This window comes from Rattus rattus, chromosome 4 (genome assembly GCF_011064425.1).
Source record: "Rattus rattus isolate New Zealand chromosome 4, Rrattus_CSIRO_v1, whole genome shotgun sequence".
Lineage (NCBI taxonomy): Eukaryota > Metazoa > Chordata > Mammalia > Rodentia > Muridae > Rattus > Rattus rattus.
In genome coordinates, this window is record NC_046157.1 from 96,780,781 (window position 1) to 96,805,813 (window position 25,033).

Below are 25,033 nucleotides of genomic sequence, written 5' to 3' on the forward strand. Positions count from 1 at the left end.
AAGATCTTCTTCAGTGCCTTCCTACTGGCTCCAGGGAACCTTCGGAACCGAGAAAGAGGGTGGGAAGATGGGAAGGAGAGGAAGCTAGTGAATATAGAATTCCTCATGAAATAAATAAAAAGAGGTCCTGTGTCTTATAGGGTGTCCATTTGAGGATAGATTAACGGTTAACTTTATACTTGTTGTTATTTATGCTTTCAAAAATATTTTTTTTAAAAACCTAAACTATACAAATCACATATTCAAAAGAAAATCTATCGCAAAGCAAAATGGCCAAACAATATTTACTCTTGCAATCCTAAAACATTTCCCACTGTCTCCTTAAACAGTCTAAAGCTTAAACCTTCCCAAAGATTTGGGTGTCCATGTCTCAAATCTACCAGATTAAAATCACAAATTACAGAAAACAAACCCAAATACAAAATATCCTATAACCCTGTTAAAGGTCTCAAAATTAACATTGTGTGCTTTGTTGTTTCCAACATGTGAAGGAAAAAAAAAACTTAATAAAATGGAGACTCTAGGCAAACAGAAAGACACCAAGGAGCCACTAAAAATACATAATCAATCCTAAAGCAACAAGCAGTATAGATTGCAGGGTCCACAAGATATTCAAGTTTAAATATGTTAGTTGAAATGAGCAAAATATCAGACATCAATGTGGTAAATTTGTTTGCTGTTGCTCCACCATGATACTTTTTTAAAGTTGCATCAATAGGGATACATAACTCATAAAGTCAAAAAATCATGGTATGGGCTTTTTTTTTTTTTTTTAATGCTCTCCTAGACATACAAGAATAGGAAAACTGTTTTAAAATCTCAGTAATGGTTCCCCTTTAAAAAAAAAAACTATGAAGAAAATTTGGGGGCTGATGTCCCTAGTTTTTCATTGTCAATTGTTAAAACACTGTAGTTAGTGGCTGGAATGATTCGCCATTTTCAAAAGAGATTTTTTTTTTTAACGTATCTATTTGTGTTACTGGTTCTGAACAACTATATTCCCTTTAAATGCACAGTTAGTCTGTGGATTCTGTGACCCAGAGGTGTTCATGTAACTAGTGTGGGGATCTGCGCATAAATTCGTGTTTATGATTTTTTATAATATATCTGTGTGCATGTGTGTGTGCGCGCGCGTGTGTGTCTCTCGTGTGTGTGTGTGTGTGTGTGTGTGTGTGTGTGTGTGTGTGTGTGTGCGTGCGCGTTGTATCTAAGTCCTGTGTGCAATAATGTTTTTCTGTCTGCTGAGGCTTACTTCTCCAGCCTATTGTTTGAGACAACAGATATAAGTTGCGATGGGAGAGGAGCGTCGGATTTGGTGTGTATCCCCCATTTCCAATTATAGATGGATCATTACAGACAGCAGAGTCCTGAGAAACCAGACATCTGCTCCTCACATGAATGCACTCACCTCCTAGAGACCAGGCTGCCATCATGCTCTGGAAACTCGTGGAGAATGTCAAGTACGAAGACATCTATGAGGTGAGCGGACAACCCAGATGCATTTTAGAGCTTTGTAGATAGAAAACTGGAGCTTCTTTGACACCCCAACTGATATATTTTAAGCTATTTACTCGTGGATTTCCGGTCGGGTTTCTGAGGTTTCTTTAAGTTTTCTAAGACTAGCTCTAGGAGACTTCGCTCTCCAGAAAGGGAACTTTTAAGATTAGAATGTGACAAGTTTAATTTAGGAGCTCTTTTTCTTTTTCTTTTTCTTTTTCTTTCTTTTCTCTCCGGCTCTCTCCTCCCCCTTGTAGGCTCTGGTGGATAGCACGGAGCCACAGAATTTAAGCAGACAGACAGGGGAAAACAATCTCCCCTCACTTTGAGTACGGGAGAGAATCGGGTTTTTAAGCCTCACGCCGACTCGGACTTTAGCCTTTGCTTTTTTCTTCTTCTTCTTTTTTTTTTTTTTTTTTTAATTTTTAATACATTTTCTGTAATCGGTAACCAACGTGGGCAGGTAAAGGGTAGATATCTAGGGAGAAACGAGGGGAAAAGACGGATGTATGAACAAATACAGTACAGTATGGAGAGAGAGCGCGGTTTGTTATTTTTGTTTTCTTGTGTTTTGTTTCTTTGCGGGTCAGTGGTCCCAAGCCGAGGTGGCAGCTGCCAGCGTGTGGGCATTTTTAACGAAGTCTGCCCACACGTCGTGCTCCCGGCTACGGGTCCCCAGGCAAGCGCATCCCTCCCGTGCTTAGCCCTCCGCCTTCTCGGACTCCACGGGTCGCTTCCGGAGTCCGCGTCGAGCGAGGGTGTCCCGCTGCCCTTGCCGCTCGGCGGGCGAGGCGAAGCGGCCCGGCTGGGGATAGACAGATGCGCGATCCCGCGCCCTAGCTCGGGAGCTGGGGAGCTGAGCTCAAGAGGAAAGGAAAGTAAGGCTCAAGGGGACGTCGAGAGAGGGAAGAAAGACTCCGAAGCTTCGAGAAATCAGAGGATCAGAAAAAAAAGAAAGCGAAAGGGAGTTAGCGAAGAGGCAGGCAGAGGCGAGAGGCGACCGGGAAAAGTTAGAAGGCGGAAGGCAGAGATGAGACCCGGACTACCCGGGTGCACCAGCAGCACCAGGCTGGGCCACCAGGCAGAGGTGGAGAGCCCAGATTCCGTAACGGGTCCGGAAAGAAATCTGAACCCTGAGCCCTGTTGGTGTTGGGACCACTAGCGACAGTTCCGCAGGGGTTGCGCCTTGCTCAGCTAAGGGGAGTCCGGAGGTTTCCTGGATAGAGCTGCTAGTGCCAGTGCCCAGTGTCCCGCAGTTCTGCCATTCCTACGACCTCATCTAGAGGTAAATGGGTGAGAAAGTGGGTGGGAAGAGGTAGAAGAGAGGGAAGTCAAGGACGAGAGAGAGAGAGAGAGAGAGAGAGAGAGAGAGAGAGAGAGAGAGAGAGAGAGAGAGAGAGAGAGAGAGAGAGAGAGAGATTTTCTTCTTTCCTGGGGTGACACAGGGTTCCGCCTTCCTCTTTGTGGTACTGTACTGAGGAACCGCACTTCCCCGCCTGGTGGGGTTCATTTTAGTTCGGTGTCCTTTTATTCCTAACAGGCGGGATTCTGTTCAAGTGCAGGGCGGTAAACTATCCTAAAGATTACGTTGCCCATGGTAAACGTAGCACCGGCGGAGCTGGGGGCCCGCGGTGGAAATAGCTCTGGGTATGCATAGAGGGATTATCCTAGTCAGGGTGGTGCGGTTCTTTGCTTATGAAAAAATAACCGGATAAATGGGAAATGAGGAAGGGCGAGGGGGGGAAGGGAGTGGGGAAGAGTGAAAGTGGGAAGGAAGGAGAGAAATGGGGAGGGGAAGGAGAGGAGAAAGGAGAGGGGAGAGAGAAAGGAGGGGGGGTGTGAGCGAAGGGCCAGAAGCAGGGGTAGGAGAGGGAGGAGAGGAGAGGAGGCTTCGGGGAGGGAGGAGAGAGAGTGGCTTGCTCCCGGCTGCCCAAATTTTCAGCTGGAAAGCCCCGAGAACCCGCACCCAGCGTGGTGGAAGGAGCCTATTTCAGTCTGGACTACGGTTGAAGTTTAACAGAAACGGCAGTCAGGCCAGTTGAACGGGTTCCTGATACATCCCAAAAGATTTTCTGTTGCCCCTGGCTTTGCCTGGAAAGGAGCCGGTTAGTGTGCTTGAAGACCGATCGCATATATTTTTTAAATCTAGGTTTTAAGAACTGCAGGCTGTAAGCACTAAAGAGGAAAAGGGCTGCACCGTGTTCAAAAAGTCCCCATCTCTCCTACGTCCTTCGAAACCAAAAAAACAAAACCAGAAAACAAAAAACAACTTGATTCTTCCGGCATTCAGGGGAAAAAGTAGGTGTAGCTCGCAGTAAACACACGTAAACAAACAGGCCCACCCATTACACTTTCCTCTCCCCCTCCAGATGACCAGGCAGTGCCTTTCTAGTTTGCTTTTCACAATCTTCACACCAAGCACCCAGGGCAACCACCTCCTTCCTGTTGGGAAAGTCTTCCTCTAGACACGAGAACACCTCCATTCTCTGGGAGCCCCCCAGCACTCGCTCCTCCACACTGGCGAATCCAGAGAGCGAGAGGCTGCCTTACAAGAGCAAGAGAGAGAGTCCCCGCTCAGTTAATTGAAGCTCTGCCTCTCTCCTGCTCAACTTTTTCCCCAGTCTGCCTCCGCCAGCCCCCTCGTCTGATTACATCTAGTAATTCTCCACTGAATGAACGTCATTTACAATAGTGGAGGAGCTCTGAGCTCTGCTGCTGCTTCACGCTCCATTTGTCCTCCATTCTCCCTTTAAAGTACTCGTGTAATATTAATAGTCATGAATATCAATTATTATGAGGCGGTGTAGGCAAGCGGAGGGAGGAAGGGGCGCCCGAGCAGTCTGAGCCCAGCTTCGGGTGGAAGAGGACTCTTTCTGGAGCCCCAAAGAACCCGCAGAAGAAAAAGAGGCCAAAAAGACAGTGAGAAACGGATGAGCAGGTCTGCCTATTTGTGACGGGCACCTCCAATCTTCTTGGAGGGGGATTTTTTTTTTTTTTTTTTTTTTTTTTTTTGATGGCTTGTCCTGAAAACACCTCAAGCTCAGCTCCTGTGTCCAGCTTGCTTCTCAGCTGGACTCCTTGTTTTTTTTGAATATTCATTGTTATTTTGAGCAGTAACCAGGCTTTTTTTTCCAGATGTTAGTCCACACCTATTCATCCATGGTGAGTTCGGATTCCCGTTGTACCAGAAGTGCATGCCTCCTCCTCCACCTCCTCCTCCTCCTCTCATCGTCTCTGTGTCTGCATCTTTCTCTGTGTGTGTGTGTGTTTGCGTGTGTGTGTGTGTGTGTGTGTGTGTGTGTGTGTGTGTGTCCCTCCGTCTCCTTGTCTTCCTTTGAGTGCCTTTGGCTTGGTAATTTAGCACCATAATTGGTCGAGGCTGCAGCTGCCTCTCTCTCTCTGCTTTGTGCGTTCCCTGTCTGAGCTCCCAGGAGTCAGCTGGGAGGGGGTGAGGCTGAACCGGGAAAACTTTTTGTCCGTGAAGTTTGGAAATGTAGGTGGCTGTTTCTACAGAAAGAACCAGGGGGACTTTGCTGTGTGTCATTTTCACGAAGGATGGGGGAGAGAGACTTTAAAGTGTCCTGCTCTTCCCCATGTCCCCTCTCCTCTCACTTGGCTTAGACCGGAGAGGGGTGAAAGTACGGTGTGGGAGTGATCGCTTCCCCTCCCAACTTCTGCTCTTTATTTTTAACACCCTAAGCAGAATAGTATGAGAGAAGGAAAACAAGCTTAGAAATAACTCCTGCAAACCACAACTCAATTTAACGTGGGCTTAGGGTGTGATTTCAGAGGAGATCCGTTTCAATCAAACACTAAGTTATTTAATTCCTCTTGGGGAGGAAGGGGTAGCTGGAAGCTCAGATCATGCAGATTCCTCCCTGCACTGGGAATCTCCTGCTTGTGCGAGCCCCGGGGCCAGCCAGCTACCTGCCAGGGATGGCAGAAGTTGGTTTTTCAACCAGCACAGCATCGCAGCTATTAGCAAGTTTCATTTGGTGTACTTTGGAGCTCTAAAAGAGGTAGGGGCAAGAAACACTTAGAAAAGCAAACACTACCCTTAAGTCCTGCATTTTTAAAATTAAGGCTTTGAGCTATCTCTGTCCTAACACACTTTCTTCTCTTTTCCCTTTTGCCTGCTTTGCACTGTCAAAAGATGGCTCTAGGCTGGGTAGTGGGTGAGCTTCCTATTTCTGATGTTGTTAAGCCTACTGAAGCTTCCCGTGTGGAACTATTGACATTTTACCATGTGGCCCTGAGTCAGCTTGGGGGTCTAAGTAAGGTGTCGCTTCTTGCTGCTTCCCTTATCCCGGAAAAGTTATACAAAAACCGAACTTCTCTCCTCTCCCCTCTTCTCTTCTTCCTCTTTCTTCTTCCTCTTCCTCTTCTCTTTCTCCTCCTTCTTCCTTCTTCCTCTCTCTCCTCTCCTCTCCTCTCCTCTCTTCTCCTCTCCTCTCTTCTTCTCTCCTTCCTTCTCCCCTCTTCTCTTCTCTTTCGCTCCTCTCTACTCCCAGGACCGGCACGATGGCGTCCCAAGCCATAGCTCGAGACTCTCTCAGCTGGGCTCTGTGTCTCAAGGACCCTACTCGAGCGCCCCGCCGCTGTCCCACACGCCATCATCGGACTTCCAGCCACCCTACTTCCCGCCCCCCTACCAGCCGCTACCCTACCACCAAAGTCAAGACCCGTACTCCCACGTCAACGACCCCTACTCCCTGAACCCTCTGCATCAGCCCCAGCAGCACCCGTGGGGGCAACGACAACGCCAAGAAGTGGGTTCAGAAGCCGGTTCTCTCCTGCCCCAGCCCCGGGCAGCCTTGCCCCAGCTCTCCGGCCTTGACCCCAGAAGGGACTACCACTCTGTCCGCCGGCCGGACGTGCTGCTGCATTCCGCACATCACGGCCTGGACGCCGGCATGGGCGACAGCCTCTCATTGCACGGCCTTGGGCATCCCGGCATGGAAGACGTGCAGGTAATTCCAAACAAACAAAAATAAACATAACCGATAATAAAAGAAGAATGCCGGGGGCGAGGGGAGGAAAGGGGGAGGGGCGGCCTGGTCTTCTCTGGTGGGGGGAGTTGTCATCTTTAGAACCGGACCAACCGGACAGGACAAAAGTGTGTGTTTGAGTGTGTGGCTACAAGGTGGCAGTTTCTAGAGATCCGTTTGTGAATGACAGGACGGCTGGAAATTAAATCTTGAAGGAGGAAATACATTCGTGATAGTTTACAGTCACTGCCATCAAGGCTAATGTTTTCACCGTGACTCAGCTACTGGACTTGTGTGCATTCTCTGTTGCTTTGTGTGGCGAAGTTGTCTCCAGGAGTACCCCCATAGTGAACTTGTCCTGCTGGCTTTTGGTGGGCAAAGTGCTGGCTGTCTGTAGACCAGAGCTCTAAGTCAGAAGACACAAGGGCCACTGAAGGCCCCAGGTGTTTTCTCTGGTGTGGAAGGCTAGGAATGATAGTGGACTGTGCAAGAGAGTATTTGTTTGTTTATGGCCCCTTTGCTCTGAATTTCCAAAAAACGGAAGAGCCCCTTTCCCAAGTAGAATTCATCTGATAAGGAGATCTTCGCTCTGGAGGCGGACAGAGAAAGCTGCGATTGGGTTCTGGAGTCCATGAGGATGATAGCATTTTGGAAATTTCGTCTCTTTGAGGGCCAATTAATTGATTAGAAAGCAATGTTCCTCACATTCCCCTTCAGCCCTCTCCTCTGACAGTTTTCGCCCCTCCCCAAGGTTACCATCCCCCCCCAAGAGGCATCACGTGTTTATTTTTTAAAACAAAAGGTTCAAAACACAATCCCTACCCACCCAGTATCCCATCTGCAACCTACACAACGGAGGCTGCCTTGGATGAGAATACTTAGTTAAACTAAACAAAGAAACATCAAAGAAATGATTCCTAAACACTGTCAGGGTGATTCTGAACAGCTCTGCTTCACCCACCCTCCCAAATTTAACGAGTCTCCAGAAAAGAGAAATATTGTTGTAAAGCGTTTAATTGACACTTGGATCTCATCGCCATGGTTGAGTTTGTTAGGCATTACTGTAGACTTACTTCTGGAGCAAAGGAAAATGAAATGGAAAAGAGAAGGTAGTTAAGCTCTTCCTCTTTCCTGGGTGTGTGTGTGTGTGTGTGTGTGTGTGTGTGTGTGTGTGTGTGTGTGTATTTTGAGGAACAGTCAAAATGTGGTGGCAGTGTAAAACACCATCTCCCTGTGGCCTGTGATGTGTCATTGTTTTAGGGGAACCTTGCTATTAAAAAGGAGGAAATCATCTAATCTGTCGCTGGACTCGCCCACAGTACCAAGAGTGATGCTTTTGTTGGTTTTACTGAGCTGTGTCTGTCTGGAGGTATTGTTCATTTCAGAACACCATATAAGAAAAGAAATATTGAGCTGTTTTTTAATGCATTGAAGTAATATGCGTCTGGGGGGAAAGTTTTTAAATTAACCTTTCTGAGTATGGTTCAAAGTACTGAATAATGAAGGTGGATCAACAACACATCCCCATTACCCTGGGGATGCTAACATCACCCACTACTGTTACACATCCTCATCACCACTGGGGATGTTAACATCACCCACTATCTCTACCTCCACCCTGAAGGCCAAGGGACTCAGGCAATTGAACCCTGGAATGTCTCTCAAAAATTAGGAGCAAATCTCTTTGGTTTTGAAATGTTTTCTTTAAGTCAAAACTCTAAGGGGTTTTTTGAGTGTTTAGCAAAATGCAAAGGAAAGGGACAAAAGGAGGCCAGGAAAGTGTTGTGGGAAGAATATAACAACGCAACTGGATGGAGTATTTAAAGAAACCTGGCATGTCTGAGCTGAGAGACTGTGGGGTTAGAGAGAGCTCCCTACTTCTATCTTCTTCCCTCAGCTGAAAGCCTGGCTCTGTAGGGAGTCCTGTGGGACCTTCTCCAACAGCCCTAAGTGGGAGGAATACTAGGAACGCAGCCCAAGGCATCCTCAGTAGTGAAACAAGGGTGTTGTGAGGCTTGTCTCAGCGTGGTCTCTGTGATATGGCTAGGGAAAGGCCCATATGCCATAGGGAAGGAAGGAGAAGTTGAATCCCTAGAATCCAGAAGTCTAACTGCTCAACTCCCCGATAAGAGTCCACTGCCAAGTTCTGAATCTAGATGCAGTTATGAAAGCTGTCAGGTCTCTACACACCAAGCAACAAGAAACCCAAGAGTGGTGTCTGCAGCCTTCTAGTCTCTAGAAGCAACAACAGATTGGGTTGGCCTGGACCTCAGAGTCACTTGCTCTATCTCAAGGGTCTGGTAATGTGCATCCAGGACACTGGAAGCCAGAGGGTGCTGCATAGGCCCTGTGGGTCCCGCATTGGGGGGAATTTCATGTGACCTAGAGGCACACTCACAAGGCTGCCGCCCTGTGAGAGAAAAGGAGAAGAGCTAATTAACCAAATGCTTCTAATATTTTTTAAATGAAACTATAAAACCCTGTCAATTTCTATTTCAATTTACTCACAGGGGCTATTAAACTAGCAGATCGCTGTCTGGGTTCCGGGTATGCTACATTTCACCCATTGGGGAGGGGGGGCAGTGTTAAAAACTCAGGAGGAAATGGTTACAGAACAAGAAAATGAGGGGACACCTAGTTGTGGATTTGTTTCCTTGCCGAATTGGCATGCTACTCTTTACAGCTTGGCTCTCTAACCTCCCACCATCTCTACCACCCGCCACCCATGAGTATCAACATATAAAGCTATTAAGTGAACCCTACACACACACACACACACACACACACACACACACACACACACACACCACTCAAACACACCCTTGTGTCTTAAAGCAACCCCTGGTATCACTTTTAACTAAAGAAGTCTAGTAATTATGAGTCTGAGTTGTTTTTCTGCGCTTCCGCATGCAGTCCTAATTAAATCTTTACGATCCTCCCTGTGACGATTAAGCGCCGGCATGCTGCGTGAATATCCTGTACAAAAACCCAGCAGGCGGCCGTAATTAGATAGAAAATCAGACAAGAGCCTTCTCATTAACTACCACAACTACCCCACGTTGCTGATGAGGCGTGTATATTTGCGTACCAACATGGTTTTGAGGTGTGGGGGCTCATGGGTCCAGCCCTGTATGTGATGGGTTTCACACCCAAAAACAGGCAAACAGGTCTGTCCCTGGTGGACCCATAGCCCTTGCACACACACACACACACACACACACACACACACACACACACACACACACATACACACGCACGAGTTTAGAAAGGAGTGAAGTGAGGGTAAGCATGCCTGTGTGTGGGACAGGGTCCCCTGGAAACTTAAGAACAAGTTTCCTGAAATATTTTTAAGGTACCTCCTCATTATTAAGATGCGTTATATGGCAGTCTACAGCATAGAAAACATTCCGAAGGGAGAAACACCCCACCCTCAGCCTTCTAAGAGCAGGAGAGTGACTAGTGAGAATGAGAAGAAACATATAAGCAGAGCCTACCCCCTGATGGTTAGAACATCTCATTTCTCAAGCCACAATTGCTTGATAGTCTCCCCCCCCCCTTGGGATGGACTCACACCCTGTCTAAGGAAGCATCCTGAATGGGGAGGAAGTGCTGGGGAGACACCTCCTTCTCAAAGCCCTTTTGATACTTCTTTATAGAGTGGGTGACAAATCGGTCCAAACCTAAGTTCCAAAGGATCCAGGGAAGCAGTTGTGAGATTCAAAAGGACAGCGGGTATTTCCATGGGAGTGGGGAGGGTGGAAGGGAATCTGCTTTTTTTGACACCGTACAATGCATAGCTACAAGGCCTGGTTCCCATGCGTCCTGACAGCAAGGGACCAGCTCCAACAACTCTTCCTTCAGAAGTGCTGCCAAATCCGAGTTGAAACTTCCCCTCTCTGGGATGAAACTGAAGAGGGATAGCCCTTGTGATTAGCAAGGTGCTGTCTGGGAGGATCTTGTGTGTGTGTGTGTGTGTGTGTGTGTGTGTGTGTGTGTGTGTGTGTGTGTGTGTGTGTGTTGTACCAGTATCAGTATCGGTACTCCCTGCCTTCCTAACAGGTGTGCTCCATGCTAGGCAGCAGCACCAGCATGGCAGAGGGGTGTGTGAACACTGTCCAGGCTCGTCCCCTGCAGGGACTGTCATCCTGAAGCAGGAAGCTCATAGCTCACAGGAACGTGTGTGGACTACAGTGGGTGTGAGGTCCTGGAGGCTGTTCTATCGGTGCTTGAATTCCATTCCAAATTGCTCAGGCTTTAATTAAAATCTCAGAATATAAACTATTATGTATTTGTAAAAAAAAAAAACTGCTCTGGGATTGAATATACTGGGATAGAAGAAAGGAAAAAGAAAACCGAAATTGCTTTAACTAATATTGGTGAGAAATCCTTTGCCAACTTTTCACAATTCGTTCGGACAAATAGCATAAAAGTTTATGTGTCTGTATAATATCTGTGTTCGCAGAATAACACAGCCAATCCTGAGCCCCAGATGTTTCCTATAGGTTCTGCTTTCTTTTCCCTCTATTTCGAGAATTTACCATTTGGGTGAATTTCATTTCTGTGTCAAGTTGGATATAATAAGGATCATAATAAAAACCGCCCTTTGTGAATTAATATAAATGGAGATAATAGAAACTCCTGCGACATGATTTATGTATGGAATTCTTTAATATCCAGTCAATTTGAATGGCGATGTTTTTATATTCACAGTCAGTTGAAGATGCCAATAACAGCGGCATGAACCTATTGGACCAGTCAGTCATTAAAAAAGGTATGGATTATCCCTTCCCAAAAGTAACAAAGATTTCAATGTCTTTATGATAAGGGTTCACATTGGGGAAGTCTTTATTTTATATGAGAAAAAAAAAAAACCTAAAACGTTTGTTGTGATCTGTCAATGGTTTCAGATTAGGTAAAAGAGCATTGGGGGGAGGGAGCAGGGCGTGGAATAGAAATCAGCAGAATGGAAACTCAGAAACCAGGATTGAGAATCAGAGCAACACTGGTAATTTCCATTTTCCTCATAATACACAAAGTAGCTGTTCTAAATGCATCTCACATGACCAAGCTATCATGGTGTGGTGAAAACGGCCTGGAAGCACTGGCTTAAAAACCGTGCTTATTACTTTGTTCATAACCGGATTTGGCTGGGTTAAAGTTTGTGTCATGGAGAAAGCTTCCCCCCCCAACCCCCCATCCCTTGTATTTTGGTTTGATTTTTTTTTTTTTTTTTTGGTGGTGGTGGTAATTGTGTTACCAGATCTCTGTGTGTTATGAGTTGGTTTTTTTATTATTATTTTTAATTGTGCCAAATGCTTTGCTAAATACGCTCATCCTGAGAGGCTGTGCATCTCAACGGACTGTGCACGCATCTAAATCTTCCTGCATATGCGCTCATGATTTACTATGACTGTGGAATCACCCCACACTGTTAAAGGGCATGTGATATTAACAAATGTTTGCAGTCTCTTGTACAGCTGTAAGCAAAATAATTAACTAATTAAACTAATTAAATGTAATTACAATAACTCATTTCGGGCGTATTGCAGCTGCTTAATTTTTTTTTTTCTCCTCTTCTCTGACAGTCACTAAGAGAATGTCTGGCGATTAGAGTAGCTGCTTCAAGGCCTGAATGTCAGTCACATGCCACAGATTTAAGAGATCGAATGTGTACACATTCGCAATCTTTAATTATCCTACGGACTGGTACTGGGAGACACAGCTTTACTGACTACGGCCCTTTCTTATTGAAGCTTGAGGAAAAGAGTCCTTAGGCTGGGAGCCAACAATTCCCAGCCTCAGCCATTCGTGATTCACTCAAGCCGCTTACCAGTCACAAAACCAATAATAATAACTAAGGAAAAGAATATTTTAGAAAGTAATCCATCCAGACTCGATTTGGGGTAGTAGGAGGCGGTTGGGAAATCACGCCAAAGTACGCTAAAGTTTCTCTTTTTAAAAGCCATGAATATATAGCTGGGAGAGGCAGAAGAGAGAACCGCCAGGTGAATGATGCCTTTTGACTTTGAAACGCTTCCCCCACCCCTCCCCGCCCCAGATAGGTTTTTAAATGTTGCCTGGTATTCTTTAGGTATATCCCATCTTTGGCTGGCCCGCCCGCGGTGTGTGCTTAAACTGGCAAATGTGTTGACTGCTTACTTTCACTGCTTTCTCTAGCGTCTTCTCCTCTGGGTAATTGCTGGTTGATTGGGGTGGGGTGAGGGAGGAGCTTTCCCGTCCCCTATTGTCACTGTTGTTTTAATTCCCCCCCTCCCTCTTTGTGGCTAGCTAGAACAGCTTAGCTCAGGGTTTGGTATCCTAGCAACATCAATTGGCTGGCAGAGGGACGTGCCCAGCAGATGACCAATCAGAAATGTTATTAATAGTCAGGCCAATAAAAATATCTGGAACTTAGTTTGCCTAGAAAAACGAGGTCCGTGGTTTTCTTAGATGTGGGAAACATTTGGTTGCCATTTTTCAATGTGTTTGCCAGAGAAACATGAATATTTATGCATAAGGTAATTTCCAGAGATAAGGAAGAGTGTTGGCTAAAATTGCTCACTCTGTTTTCTCAAACTGCCAAATGTTTTCCTTCAAAGCTTTTTAAAAGCAGGCATGGCTTAAAACACTAAAGCAATCCCTTGCTCATGTTAATTGAGTTGGGGTGAGCCATGAAATATGAATGTTAGGTCAGTTCCATTATTTGATACTGGAAGTGTTTGCTTTATTACATAAAGAAGAGGTCCTAATATCATATTTTTATCTTTTAAGAGCCACAGGCAAAAAAAAAAGAACAAATGTTTGATTTATTTTTCTAACTCACCAGGAACCACTTAAAATAAAGTTATGGGTTCATTAGCTCCTTCCCTGCCCCGCCTCTCTTCTCCCACCTTTACATATCCCTATTCCCAAGAGGGATGCTTCTGTGAGATTAATTCTGTAGAGAGGTGAGAAAGTTTCCTGAACTGAATATTCTAAATTCCAGCAACTAGCAGGGGACTCGGTTGCTTAATTTGTTTTCTAATGGGCATTGAGACAGTTTTTAGAAAATTATACTTCATTAGGAAAAGGCCAGCAACTAGCCCACATTTACACAGCTCCTCTCCTATGTTTATAAAACCTAATTACCTAGGTATAAAAGATGCATGTATCTGTCAGGTTGGGCCATAGCCACTCCTAAAACTTCACCCATGTCATTTCTCTTCCCTGTTGATATCACCCAATACATTACAGACTCCCTCTCTTGTTATGTTTGCTATGTGGGCTTAGCTGACATTTCTGAAGTAATTTAGTTAAGAGGAAATGAGTTGTTCCCAGTAGAGAGAGCAAACGAGTGGAGTCAAGGTAGCCAGCGTGATAAATGGCTGTTTCATTTGAAGATCTCCAGAGCTCGTTTACGGCTAATTTTCTGTATTGGCCCCCTTTGAGCTATTAATGCAATCGGCAGGGACCGTGGCCCCTCTCTTCTTAGCTGCCCCATTAGAGCTCCCATTAAGCCGCCTAGTCTCAACTCTACGGCAGGAGTTGGGGAGGGGGGAGTAATGAAAGGTGCTTTTTAAACTCTCCTAATCTAAACCGGCAGAGGGTGGTTAATACGATTTGAAGGGGGCTGGTCAATGAGCAATCAATAAAGTAATAATGAGAAGGATTCGGTACATTAACAGTCTAAAAATCCAACGAGACATTAAAAAATCATTCTTAACTCTCAGTTCCATTAAGATTAGGAATGTGGGTGGAGTGGGGTGGGGGTTGGGGGTGCCCAGCTATGATCATTACCATCTTCCTCTAGCTTAACTTAAAAGGCTTACCTTGGCCTGAAGAACAGGGGTTTGGAACAGAGACCACTATGCAATCTGTTCGACACATTAGACAGCAGAAAATATGTCAGAATTTCTTGGAAAGGTTGTTGAAGCCGGAGTCCAAGGTTCAAATGCTGTGACTCTGGGGCATTTTTTTTTTTTTTTTTATTGGTCTTAGGGATATCCTGTTTGGTTAGTTTCAGTTCAACCTCCACTCTCATCCATGTTTTCCCCGTTAGTTCTGGTCCCTTTTCCACACGGAACACTTTGGTGTGGGTTTTCTTGGAGAGGATGAATTAAAAAAAACAAAACAAAACAAAAAGCCAAATCTCAAATCTCAGTTCTAGTGGAATTTTTTTTTTTCTTCCTTCTTGCCTAGAAGGAATTTCACACCAAGAGTCTGAGTCCATCAGACCTATAAGGTGTGTGTTTCCTCTCAGTAACTTTTGAATGGAGAGAGGGGGTTGGGGAGGGGGGAGGGAGGAGGGGGAGGGGAGGGGAGGGAGGAGGGAGGGGAGAGAGAGAGAGAGAGAGATAGACAGGAATAGTCAGGAGCCATAGAATTTCAAAACTCTAAAGGTCAGACATTCCTTTTCACTGCCCCAAGTGTGGGAACCCACAAGTGCACACGCTGAAGAAGATAAATGACCTTCTCAAGGTCAGATGAGAGGCTGAAAACACGATGAGACCCTATTCAAGTTTCAGGTTCCCAGCTTCTGTCATTAAAGAATGCCAACACTTTGTATTGGGGGATACATTTATTCCTCTCTCTCTCTCTCTCTCTCTCTCTCTCTCTCTCTCTCTCTCTCTCTCTGTGTGTGTGTGTGTGTGTGTGTGTGTGTTATCACAATTTCTGTGTCCAAATGTATACACCTGCTGAACATGTGGAATAAAATCTAGACAAGGGGTTCGCTTAAAAGGATGCAAATCCAAGGAATAGCTTCCCCATCCTTATTTTTCAAAGCACGGACTTCTGGGTTGCTTAGCAAAGTGCCTCCCACAGTTGTCAGTCTCTTCCAGTGGGACTTAACCCTTTCATGTGTCAGGCAGGTCTATTTCTCCCCCTCTTTCCTACACAGGGGTTGTCAAATACAGTTTCCCAAACTTGCTGTTTTGCCCTGAAGTTAGTTGTTGTTCAGAAGAGAAATGAAATTCTCCCCCATTGATCTCTATGTAGCCTGCTACTGAATAGCATTTCTTCCCATTTTCCTAACTTTTTCTTAAAAGTTCATTCACTGCCAAAAAAGACTAATCTATTTACATATTTTTTTCTTTTCTGGAATAATTCATGGGAGAAGGAAAGGGGTGAGTTTTCCTCTCTCTCTCTCTCTCTCTCTCTCTCTCTCTCTCTCTCTGTGTGTGTGTGTGTGTGTGTGTGTGTGTGTGTGTGTGTGTTACAAGAAGAAGCTGGCTTTACCTTCCAACTGAGAACTTAAGAGGTGAAACACTCACTTTTTAATGTATGCAGAGAAAATTGTAAACATGTAAAGAACCAAAAGCTTCATGCTGAGTCTTGTCGTGCTCCATTTCCTCGGCATTTTCCTGCTGTCGCTTTAAACCTATCGCAGTCATCTCCGGGTTCCGTGAGCAGGAACAGTGTGCTCATAATTACTAACAAATCAACTGGGCCCTGTTGCTCTCCGAGTTTATTGATAAGCTAGAAGAAAGCAGAAGGGAATAAAATACGGGGTTAATCAGCTGAGCTAAGCAGGTGTGAGGGCAAGAGGAAGGTAAGACGCTAAGGAAGCTATGGACCAGACAGAAGACTGGGAAGAGAAACGGGGTCTGGTCCTGGGGCTCCAAGTTGAGCCAAGGGTAAGGAGCAGGAGTTGATGTTAGAACCTGAGGACATAGGATAGAATGCACGAAGGTGATTCGGATGCAAAGGGGAAATATAATTTAAACCATGTCTGTTCACTCTGTGAGGTTTGCGGGGGTGGGGTGGGAGATAGAGCGGGAAGGAACTTGCTAAGACGGAAGTGTGCCACAGAAGTAGACGCATGCGCTTTTATATGTCTATGTAGAGAGAGGCAGCCCAAGGGATGGACTAACTCTCCCTAAAGGAATCCTACCAGCTGAGTCAGGCCGCCAGCAACAGTACAGTTCGAGAACAGGGTATAACATCTCTCTGAAAGGCTAAGTTTTCAAGAAATTTGACATCTGGGAATTAGAAAACCAGAAAAAGTACGACTCAAGAAATGCTGGCTAATCGCTTAACTGTTTAAGAAATAATGGCCTTAATGCACATAATACAACTGTCAGTTTGTTGGGCTTGTTTTGTTATTAAAATATTCTAAGCAATGTTAAGCAAAGTATGCCTGATGAGATCTTTTACATAATTTGTTTTTCTAGCTTGCTTGGTGAAACTGCAAAGGGCTATCTATATTTAGGGGAACTCTTCCCCAAGCTGATGCCATGACACTGGCTATTAGTATAAATCATATATGAAGACTTGAGTATAAATAAGAAACAGAGATATCAAGAATGCTATGGAAATAGAAAAGAAAAGTATGTGTGGATACTGTGTACAGGAATTAAATGCCTCCACCCCAATCATCCGTTTACAAAGAGATTTACAGTCACCATTGTCAACTCCAACTATGGCACATGTCTGGTGAAAACACTTTGACACTTTGCTGCGTTAGTCTCAAATGCAAAGCAGTCCCTCATGAAAATACGATTGTCCAGAAAGTCTGAATCCCTGTTGTAACTTGTCCTTACCCATGGCAGTACAGGAGATGCACTGGGTTTCTAATACAATTCCTTCCACTAGAACAGGTCCTGGACATCAACAGTAGGTCCTAAAATTCTATATCTATTTCAAGAAGTGGTCAAAGGGAATGCTTCAGTGTCTAAATCCACTCCCTTAAGGAAAGCTGTTCTTGAAAGGTTTTTGTAAAACACCAAAGTAAATTAATAAACATGTAACTTTTGGAAATCTCTCAACAAGCATGGAGTCTGAATGCGGAAACCCGTGCTGTAAAGAGTCCACTGAAAGAGAAATTCTGCATTGTCTTATTTGTCCTGTAGGAAAGGAATTATAGTCCTTTCTCCTAAAATTCTGGAGCCCGTGTGGTAGAGAGTGCATCTTTCCCAGCCAGATTTACAGGGTGAGAACTTGGCCCTTATGAGAATGGTAGAAGTGGAAGGTCCTTTCTTTTCTTTTCTTTTTCTCCTAAACTAGATAATATACTTCAATGTGTTCTCTATGGGAGAAGTAAACCAGAAGTTCAAAGGGAGAGACTTTCAGGATGTTGCTCTCCAGTTCTCACTCCCCTAGCCCTCCACCTAGCTCAGCTTCGTCCTGACATGCAGATGACACTGAAACACAATTAAACAGAAATACAAGCTGGAGAGGCTGAATGCACCAGGGGCGCAGTGGCAACCAGCTGTCAGCTCTTATTAACTTCTGCATAAAACATACCTTGAGTGTGGTTTGTTATCAATTACTTGCTGAAACGAAACAACTGGGGCAAGGCGAGACCGCCACCGCTCGTCTGAATTACGGTGATTGGTTGATTGATCCGGGCACCTGTTGTAAATCATAACCGTTCCAAACAATCACCAGCCGCCGGTGCCTTAATTTGTAAACAAAATTCATGTCACTGCTTTTGCTCTTACTGGAGATGAGCATTGTGGGTAAATGGATCTTGCTCTTGTTTTATGTCGGGGAATATAGGGCTCATTAATAAGGGAAGAAGCAGCACTTATTCCTCCCTCCTCCTCCAACCCCCACACGCACCCCATCTTTAGTAATGACCATAAGTTTGGGTCCAGTCAGAGAGGAGGAATTTCCATAAAGATCATTGGTATTAAGCCATTTCTGTCAGAGAACGGTGGTATTAATCCTCACCCTCAAGTAACTAATGAGATCGTGTTATCCTGAGGAGGACTGTGGAGGAAACTGTGACCAGGTTCTCAGCAAGGTGTCCAAGGTCACACAAGAAGCACATGACCAAATAGGTTTTGTCTAGGTTCACAGCATGATCTAATATTCAAGGTCTAACTGGACTATGGCAGGATCTCTCACATGTCCTCTGGTCTGGGGTAAGTTTCCAGAGGAATGCTGACATTTGGGTCGGTTCAGAGCACTGGGAACGCAATACAGCTGGGAACCACTGGAGTAGCCACCGAGCCCTAGTCTTTCCACTTGGTGACTGCCCCTGATTGGCTTTCCCAGATGACTTGTCCTGTCCTATCAACCATCGGTAGTGTTAATGAAGCCGGTCACCTTTATGGAAACTTTTTTTCCCCTTTTCCATCTCTCCCTAGTTCCTGTCCCTCCCAAATCTGTGACTTCTCTAATGATGAATAAAGATGGCTTCTTGGGAGGAATGTCAGTGAACACCGGCGAGGTATTTTGCTCAGTCCCAGGCCGCTTATCTCTACTCAGTTCAACTTCCAAGTACAAAGTTACTGTGGGCGAAGTTCAGAGAAGGCTCTCGCCCCCTGAATGCCTCAATGCGTCTCTCCTGGGCGGCGTCCTCAGAAGGTAAAACAAAATAAAACCAACAAAAACTAGACACACAAGCGCGCGCGTCCACACACACCCACACACACACATTCTCTCTCTCTCTCTCTCTCTCTCTCTCTCTCTCTCTCTCTCACACACACACACACACACACACACACTCACACATATAAACTCGCGCGCGCGATTAGTGGAGGAGGATGGTGGAGATTGAGGGAAAAAGTTTGACGCGGTTGCCTAGCAACCCAGAGTTTGAGTGAATCCCCAGTGCCAAGCAGCAGAAAGGCTGAGGGTGGGGGGTCTGGCGTTCTCGAGAGGGAGGTTCAGTCTGCAACTCCGCTCTACCGGTGCCAGACCACACTGCGCAGGTGCAACCCTCCTAGACAATTCTGGACTGGGAACCTTTCACTTTCCTGCCGGGCGCAAGGCTCCCGACTACACATCTTCGGCTTTAGCAGTCTCCCCACTAAGCACATTCATTTGAAACAGAAAAGGCAGTTTCCAGCATGTGGTCCATATCCTCACCAATTTACTAGTTTTCAAAGACTAATGCACTAGCATATTTTGCTTCCCATTTTGAAAAGATCTTTTTCTAGATCTTTCAATAACATCACATCTCACAACATTAATAGTACTTTATAACTATTAGTAGTCATTCCCTGGGGCTATGTAGTTGCTCGCCAATATTGCAACCCCTGGGCAGACTCCTCGTGAAATGCCCCCCCCCCTCTTTGCAACAGTTCTTGCCAACATCTGACCCTTGGCACTGCCCTTGCTAAGGAACTTTGCATGAGAGAGAAAGCCTTCTGAAGCTAAAACCCATTTTAGATGTTCGCTATTTCTTTCTTTCCTAAAAGTGGCTGGCTAAATAGTACAGCAGTGGGGATTCATACGGGATAAGTAGTTTCCTTTTATTTTTGACCAGCCCTTAGAAGACAAGGAGCGTCTACAGGGAAGCTAGGCTTTGGTGTGACCTAGGAATGTTCTTAGTTTAGATCCTCTTTTACTCCTTGTTTGGTTTAGTTTTCAAGTGAGCCTTTTGAGCTTCATACTCAGTTTTGTTTTTATTATTATTATCATGATTATGATTACTAATGATTGTTAAGACAAAGGTTTCTCTGTCTAGCCCTGGCAGTTCTTACTTTGTAGATGAGGCTGGCCTGCAACTCAGAGATCTGCCAATCTCCATTTCCCAAGTGCTGGGATTTAAAGGTGCTCACCACCCCACCTTGGTATACAGAGTGGGAATGTTTTAATTCAATTTCTGAACACAGGTGTATAAAATTTATCGAGATAGTGAACACAAAGTACTTATCACATTAACAAGCTCAAAAGTCTTAGAATTGTCGTTACCATGATGACAAACATCATCTGAGCACAAAAGTCAGTCTTCTCTCCCCTTCTAAAACTTTAAAATGTTTGGTTCTGTTCCTCCCTTAGAAGCCTGGTGGTTTCTGGAATCCAGCCCCCTTCTTTTCCCTTCTTTAAAAAGTTTGCCTGGATTCTGTTCTACTCACTGACTCCATAGCAGGGGGTGAACCTGTGTGTATCCATGGGATGAACAATATTTATCTTTCTGGGATATATATATGTATATGTATACATATATAAATGCTCTGTATTGCAGAAATTAAGCAAACCTCAGCAAACTATCAGCAAATAACTGAAAGGGGGTAGGGGGAGGGAATGCTAACCTCAAGTTAAAGCCTCTTCAGGCTCCACTGGGCTCTAGATTGCTAAGTCTAAACTTTGTTTCAGGAATACTCTGAGGTTAATCAGAATGTTAATTCTTGCCATTGCAGAGCCAAATCGAAAAATGGGGGGAGATCCTTGAGAGAAAGGCTAGAAAAAATCGGTTTGAATTTACCCGCGGGCAGGCGCAAAGCAGCAAATGTCACGTTACTCACCTCCCTGGTAGAAGGTAAGCAAGACTTGTGGCCATTTCACCAAGTGGCTGAGCTTAAGTGTCCACTGGAGGCTGACATTTCACACATTTCATGATTAACTGGAAATCACTGTGACTGCTGTGCCCTTATGAGGAAGATGGCAAGAGGCTGCAGGAGAGAAGTTCAAAGGTCTTTTTACTTAGGGGGGACCAGAAGTTGCAGGGATGCAAACACTATATATGATATCATATTGCTCAACAGGGCTCAGGCCCAGTCTTCAAGTCAGAGCATTCTCTGCTTAAACTCTGCAGGCTGCACTCAAAGCTCCTTGCCTTCCTCTAACTTGACCTCTAAGTGTTACTAGCAAAATGCAGGTGACTGGTGAGGATGCAGGTACTTGCTTCCAAGCCTGACCATCTGATCTCTATCCAGGTCCCACCGGTGGAAGGAGAGAGTCTTCCTGGTGTTTTCCCCACCTCTATATGCTCAATCCCCAATAAACAAACATAATAAAACTTGAAAAGTGTAAAAAGCATATAGTGTTCATGGGTCTTAATGGTTGTTGTAAAACTCTTACCTACTTGGACTTGATAAGTTATTGGCACCTTAGGAAGCCCAGCAAATGCTTAAGAGAAAACTGTGGGGGGGGGGCTATGAACATGCATGAAGAAATGAGTTGAAACTTCAAGGCAAATTCATTACTTGTGAATTAAATTGGCATAATGTCATTAAGAAACTTCTAACTTGCCTGTCAGTTTGGGTTTTGAGATGAAATCTACGGGCTGTGGTAATTAATAACTATGTGGTCTAGAAGAAGAATGTCTACAGTTGAATGTGTAGAGGAGATAGACAAGAAGCACAGCCAGTTGGTTCCCATGGAAGATGGTGGAGAATTTTCTCTGGACTCTTCCTGTGTGTCCTGTTTTTTAGTGGGCATGGTATTATGACTCTTGTAGGAAGTTGATTCTTGTGGTACAGCATCTTACATCATTTAAATGATGATCATAAAGAGATCAAAGAGTTATTGGTCTTGCGTTTTACCACCTTTAAGGCAAAGTTGGTTCGTTTTGGGGGTTTTTTTTTTTTTTGTTGTTGTTGTTGTTTGTTTGTTTTTTTGTTTCTTTGACTCAAACTCTCCCACCAGAGGCCTTAAGTCATCACATTTTCAAATCCTATTTGGAAGTAGTTGAGTCTTCTTACTTAGCATGTGGGTATTTATTTCATTTTGTCTTTAAAAAAAGATTTTACTTATTTATTTTATGTATATGAGTACACGATAGCTGTCTTCACACATACCAAATAGAGGGAATTGGGTCCCATTACAGATGATTGTGAGCAACCATGTGGTTGCTGAGAATTGAACTCAGGACCTCTGGAAGAGCAGTCAGGGCTCTTAACCACTGAATCATCTCTCCAGTCCTCCATTTTGCCTTCTGGGATATATATATATATATATATATATATATAATTTTGAAAACAGGCAGGGTAATCTTAGCATGAGAATGAGACACAGGTTTTGAATGAGAAGAAAAAAAAACTGGAAATCACACTGAAAGGACAATATTTGCTGTGTGGTTTTTGATACAATGAATCCTTGTAAGCACTAGGCTTGATGTCTATTCTTATTATATCTTTAAAAGTAAGTCATGTTCTCTCAGAGTAATGTATTCCTGAGATAATTCAACACCCCTATTTTTTTTAATCATGTTTGTGATCTTTCCTCAAATCCCCAAGGCTGTGCTTTTGAAAAGGTAATGATACCATATGCAGAAGGACACGCTATGGAATGTCTAGCATGGCCTGATGTCTGCAGTTCGAGTTCCATATTTGCACAGAGGAAAGTCTTTAAGTAGGAGGAGGGTGATGACAGAAAACTCTGGAAGAGAGAAACCCTGAAAACAGTCAGGAAAAGTGCAGGGCAAATAATTATTTTGCTGCAGACTATAAATATCTTTTTCACAATTTATTAATTTCCACAGCCCATAGATTTCATCTTAAATCCCAAAACACACCCATGTTGCATACAGTTATGGCTACGTAGCAATTACATATGTAGATTTGTTTACACCAACTAGTTGCAAATATGAGACTGTTTGCCCACAGAACTATAGAAAGATGGTGGCGACTTTTAAATTTTATTTCAAGCAGGTGCAACTGGTGTTTTTAAATAGAAGGGAGGAGTCTGGGTATCATATCCCCTCCTTCCCACATGTCTAAATTAAATCGTAAGGTGGTTCTTGAATCTAACTACTTTAGGCTACTTTCCCCCTAAGCCAATGTGAGTTATCTGCAGGAAGCCCCATGTCTCTTGGGAAGGGACAGTGTCTGTTTAGAGCCTGGCCCAGCCACAGGCTGGTAGAATAAGATTTGTCCTGTTCATTTGAGTTATGGAGTTCATCTTTTCGTTGTGGATCTGTCGTCTCAGGTTTTACTTTGTTGTGTAGTGCCTGGCCTCAGGTGTTAGCAACCTAGCCTAGCCATTGATTCTCTGCTGCACTCCTTACAGGGGAAGCGGTTCACTTAGCTCGGGATTTTGGGTATATTTGTGAAACAGAGTTCCCTGCTAAAGCCGTATCCGAGTATTTGAACAGACAGCACACGGACCCCAGTGATCTGCACTCCAGAAAGAATATGCTGCTGGCCACCAAGTGAGTTTCCAAGTCTCTGGGAACTGGTCCAGGACTCCCTCCCGGACCCAGGTCCCAGGAAACTATGCTTGTGAGTGAGTGCTTTGAAAGAGCCTTACCAGGAAACCACCCCGCTCATAGGAATCTGTCTGCTCCTCCAGGGTGGGGGTGGGGAGTTCGTGATGGCTGGTGATTTGAGGGGCTATGGGTATATCTCACTCTTCCTCTCCGTTTACAAAAAGAGAAGGTAGATTTTTTAACAGTTCCCCGAACAGTTCTGGGATGTCAAGCAGATTTTCTCAATGTCTCTTCCCAGATCCCTAGGTGAATATTTCTTTCTGGGCTTTGTGTCATCCCTTGCCATCAGGGGGACAGCAATATGTGTTCGCTCAGGGTGTCTATATGTCACCCACGCGTGCCCATCTCTACCCACAGCTCTAATTACTCCATTTCCAAGGTTGCTGTTTGTCATCTTCCACGGACTTGTAAAATTTACTACAACTCCAGAGGGGAAAACAGTAAATCTCCGGCCAAATTTAGGTCTAGAGCTCATTTGAACATTTACAGTGGGTTTTCTATTTATTTGATTTACTCCTGTCTTTGGCTTCGGTGTCATATTGTTGGTGTTTTATGACCAGCTCAGGCCTGCAGTGGGCGGCGCTGCGTGCACCAGCACGTTTCTCTGTCACAGGCGCGGCCTAAACAGCAGCGTTCATTTATTTAGCGTTCCAGGACGCGGTTTGTTCCGTTGACAGCGTAATTTAAAGAAATATATGGTAGGCTGAAAAATCATTTGCTCAAATTTGTCCAGATGTTTTTGAGACGTGATTGGAATTTGATTGCCCCTTTCCGCAGGGTCAAAAAATATTAATGTCCCAGAACTTTAATTGCTTACAGAGCCTGGCTTGGGCTGTGCAAATTTTTAAATGCTTGAGCCTTAAGTATTTGTTCTCTGCATTTCAAAGTTTCCTTTTTTGGCACTTTGGAAATGAGTACAAAGTTAAGATTTCAACCAATGATCAAGACCTGGCTTCACCCCTCTTTTCAAAGGTTCCCTCCAGATCATCTAGCAGTAGAATAGATTTTTTTTGTTGTTGTTGGTTCCCTCCTCTGGTATATGGTAGTACGGACCAGTTGTACTTTATAAATGAAGCAGGGGAATCCAAGGAAGAATAAGATAATCAAAAAACCAAACTAACATGTTGAAAATAGGTAACAAGATCCACAAAAACCTCCTTATTTCTTAAAGGGATGATTTGACTCCCCCCTCCCCCAATTTGGAAACCTTATGATTTTTAAGGCTACTATTCTTTAGCCTAGATTATCAGAATCAACGTGGAAGGAAGACTTTCTCACTAAACTCATTCCTGTACCCCTACCCCCCCCACACACACTCCCTCATTCATTTCTGGACCAATCCCCAAACCCTTCACATCAGAATGATGAAAGGTAGGCGAGTCACTGACAGAGGCTCTATTGGATAAGCACAGTGACTTGGAGGGATATATGCATATATTTCGAATGGAGACCTGGAAAGGAAAGGTATCTTTATCCACAGGCCTTGGAAATATCAATCTTTCTCAGGTGCTGTCAGTGGGTGGAGAAAGAGAGTTCCTCATTTGGTTTATGACTAGCCACGGGCACTGTAGCAGCACCCCAGGGAAGAGTGCCCCAAGGGTCTTTCAAACCCAGAAATCTGCCCTGATTACCTGAGAGTCAGGTTACAGGTTGGTTGCTAGGTGCCTATTCAACCCTTCCTTGACTG

At 44.6% G+C, this 25,033-nt stretch overlaps 1 protein-coding gene across 1 annotated transcript in view; it reads left to right on the plus strand.

Annotated features, from left to right (window-relative positions):
• The first annotated feature begins 1,150 nt into the window (after positions 1-1,150).
• The window catches only part of Tfap2b (transcription factor AP-2 beta), a 29,867-nt gene continuing 5,984 nt past the window's right edge, over positions 1,151-25,033 (plus strand). The window contains exons 1-6 of the mRNA XM_032900845.1: positions 1,151-1,479; positions 6,009-6,467; positions 11,196-11,256; positions 18,557-18,776; positions 20,558-20,676; positions 23,148-23,289. Coding sequence (XP_032756736.1) covers positions 1,399-1,479; positions 6,009-6,467; positions 11,196-11,256; positions 18,557-18,776; positions 20,558-20,676; positions 23,148-23,289 — 1,082 coding nt within the window. The 5' untranslated portion in view covers positions 1,151-1,398. The remainder of the gene's footprint in view (positions 1,480-6,008; positions 6,468-11,195; positions 11,257-18,556; positions 18,777-20,557; positions 20,677-23,147; positions 23,290-25,033) is intronic.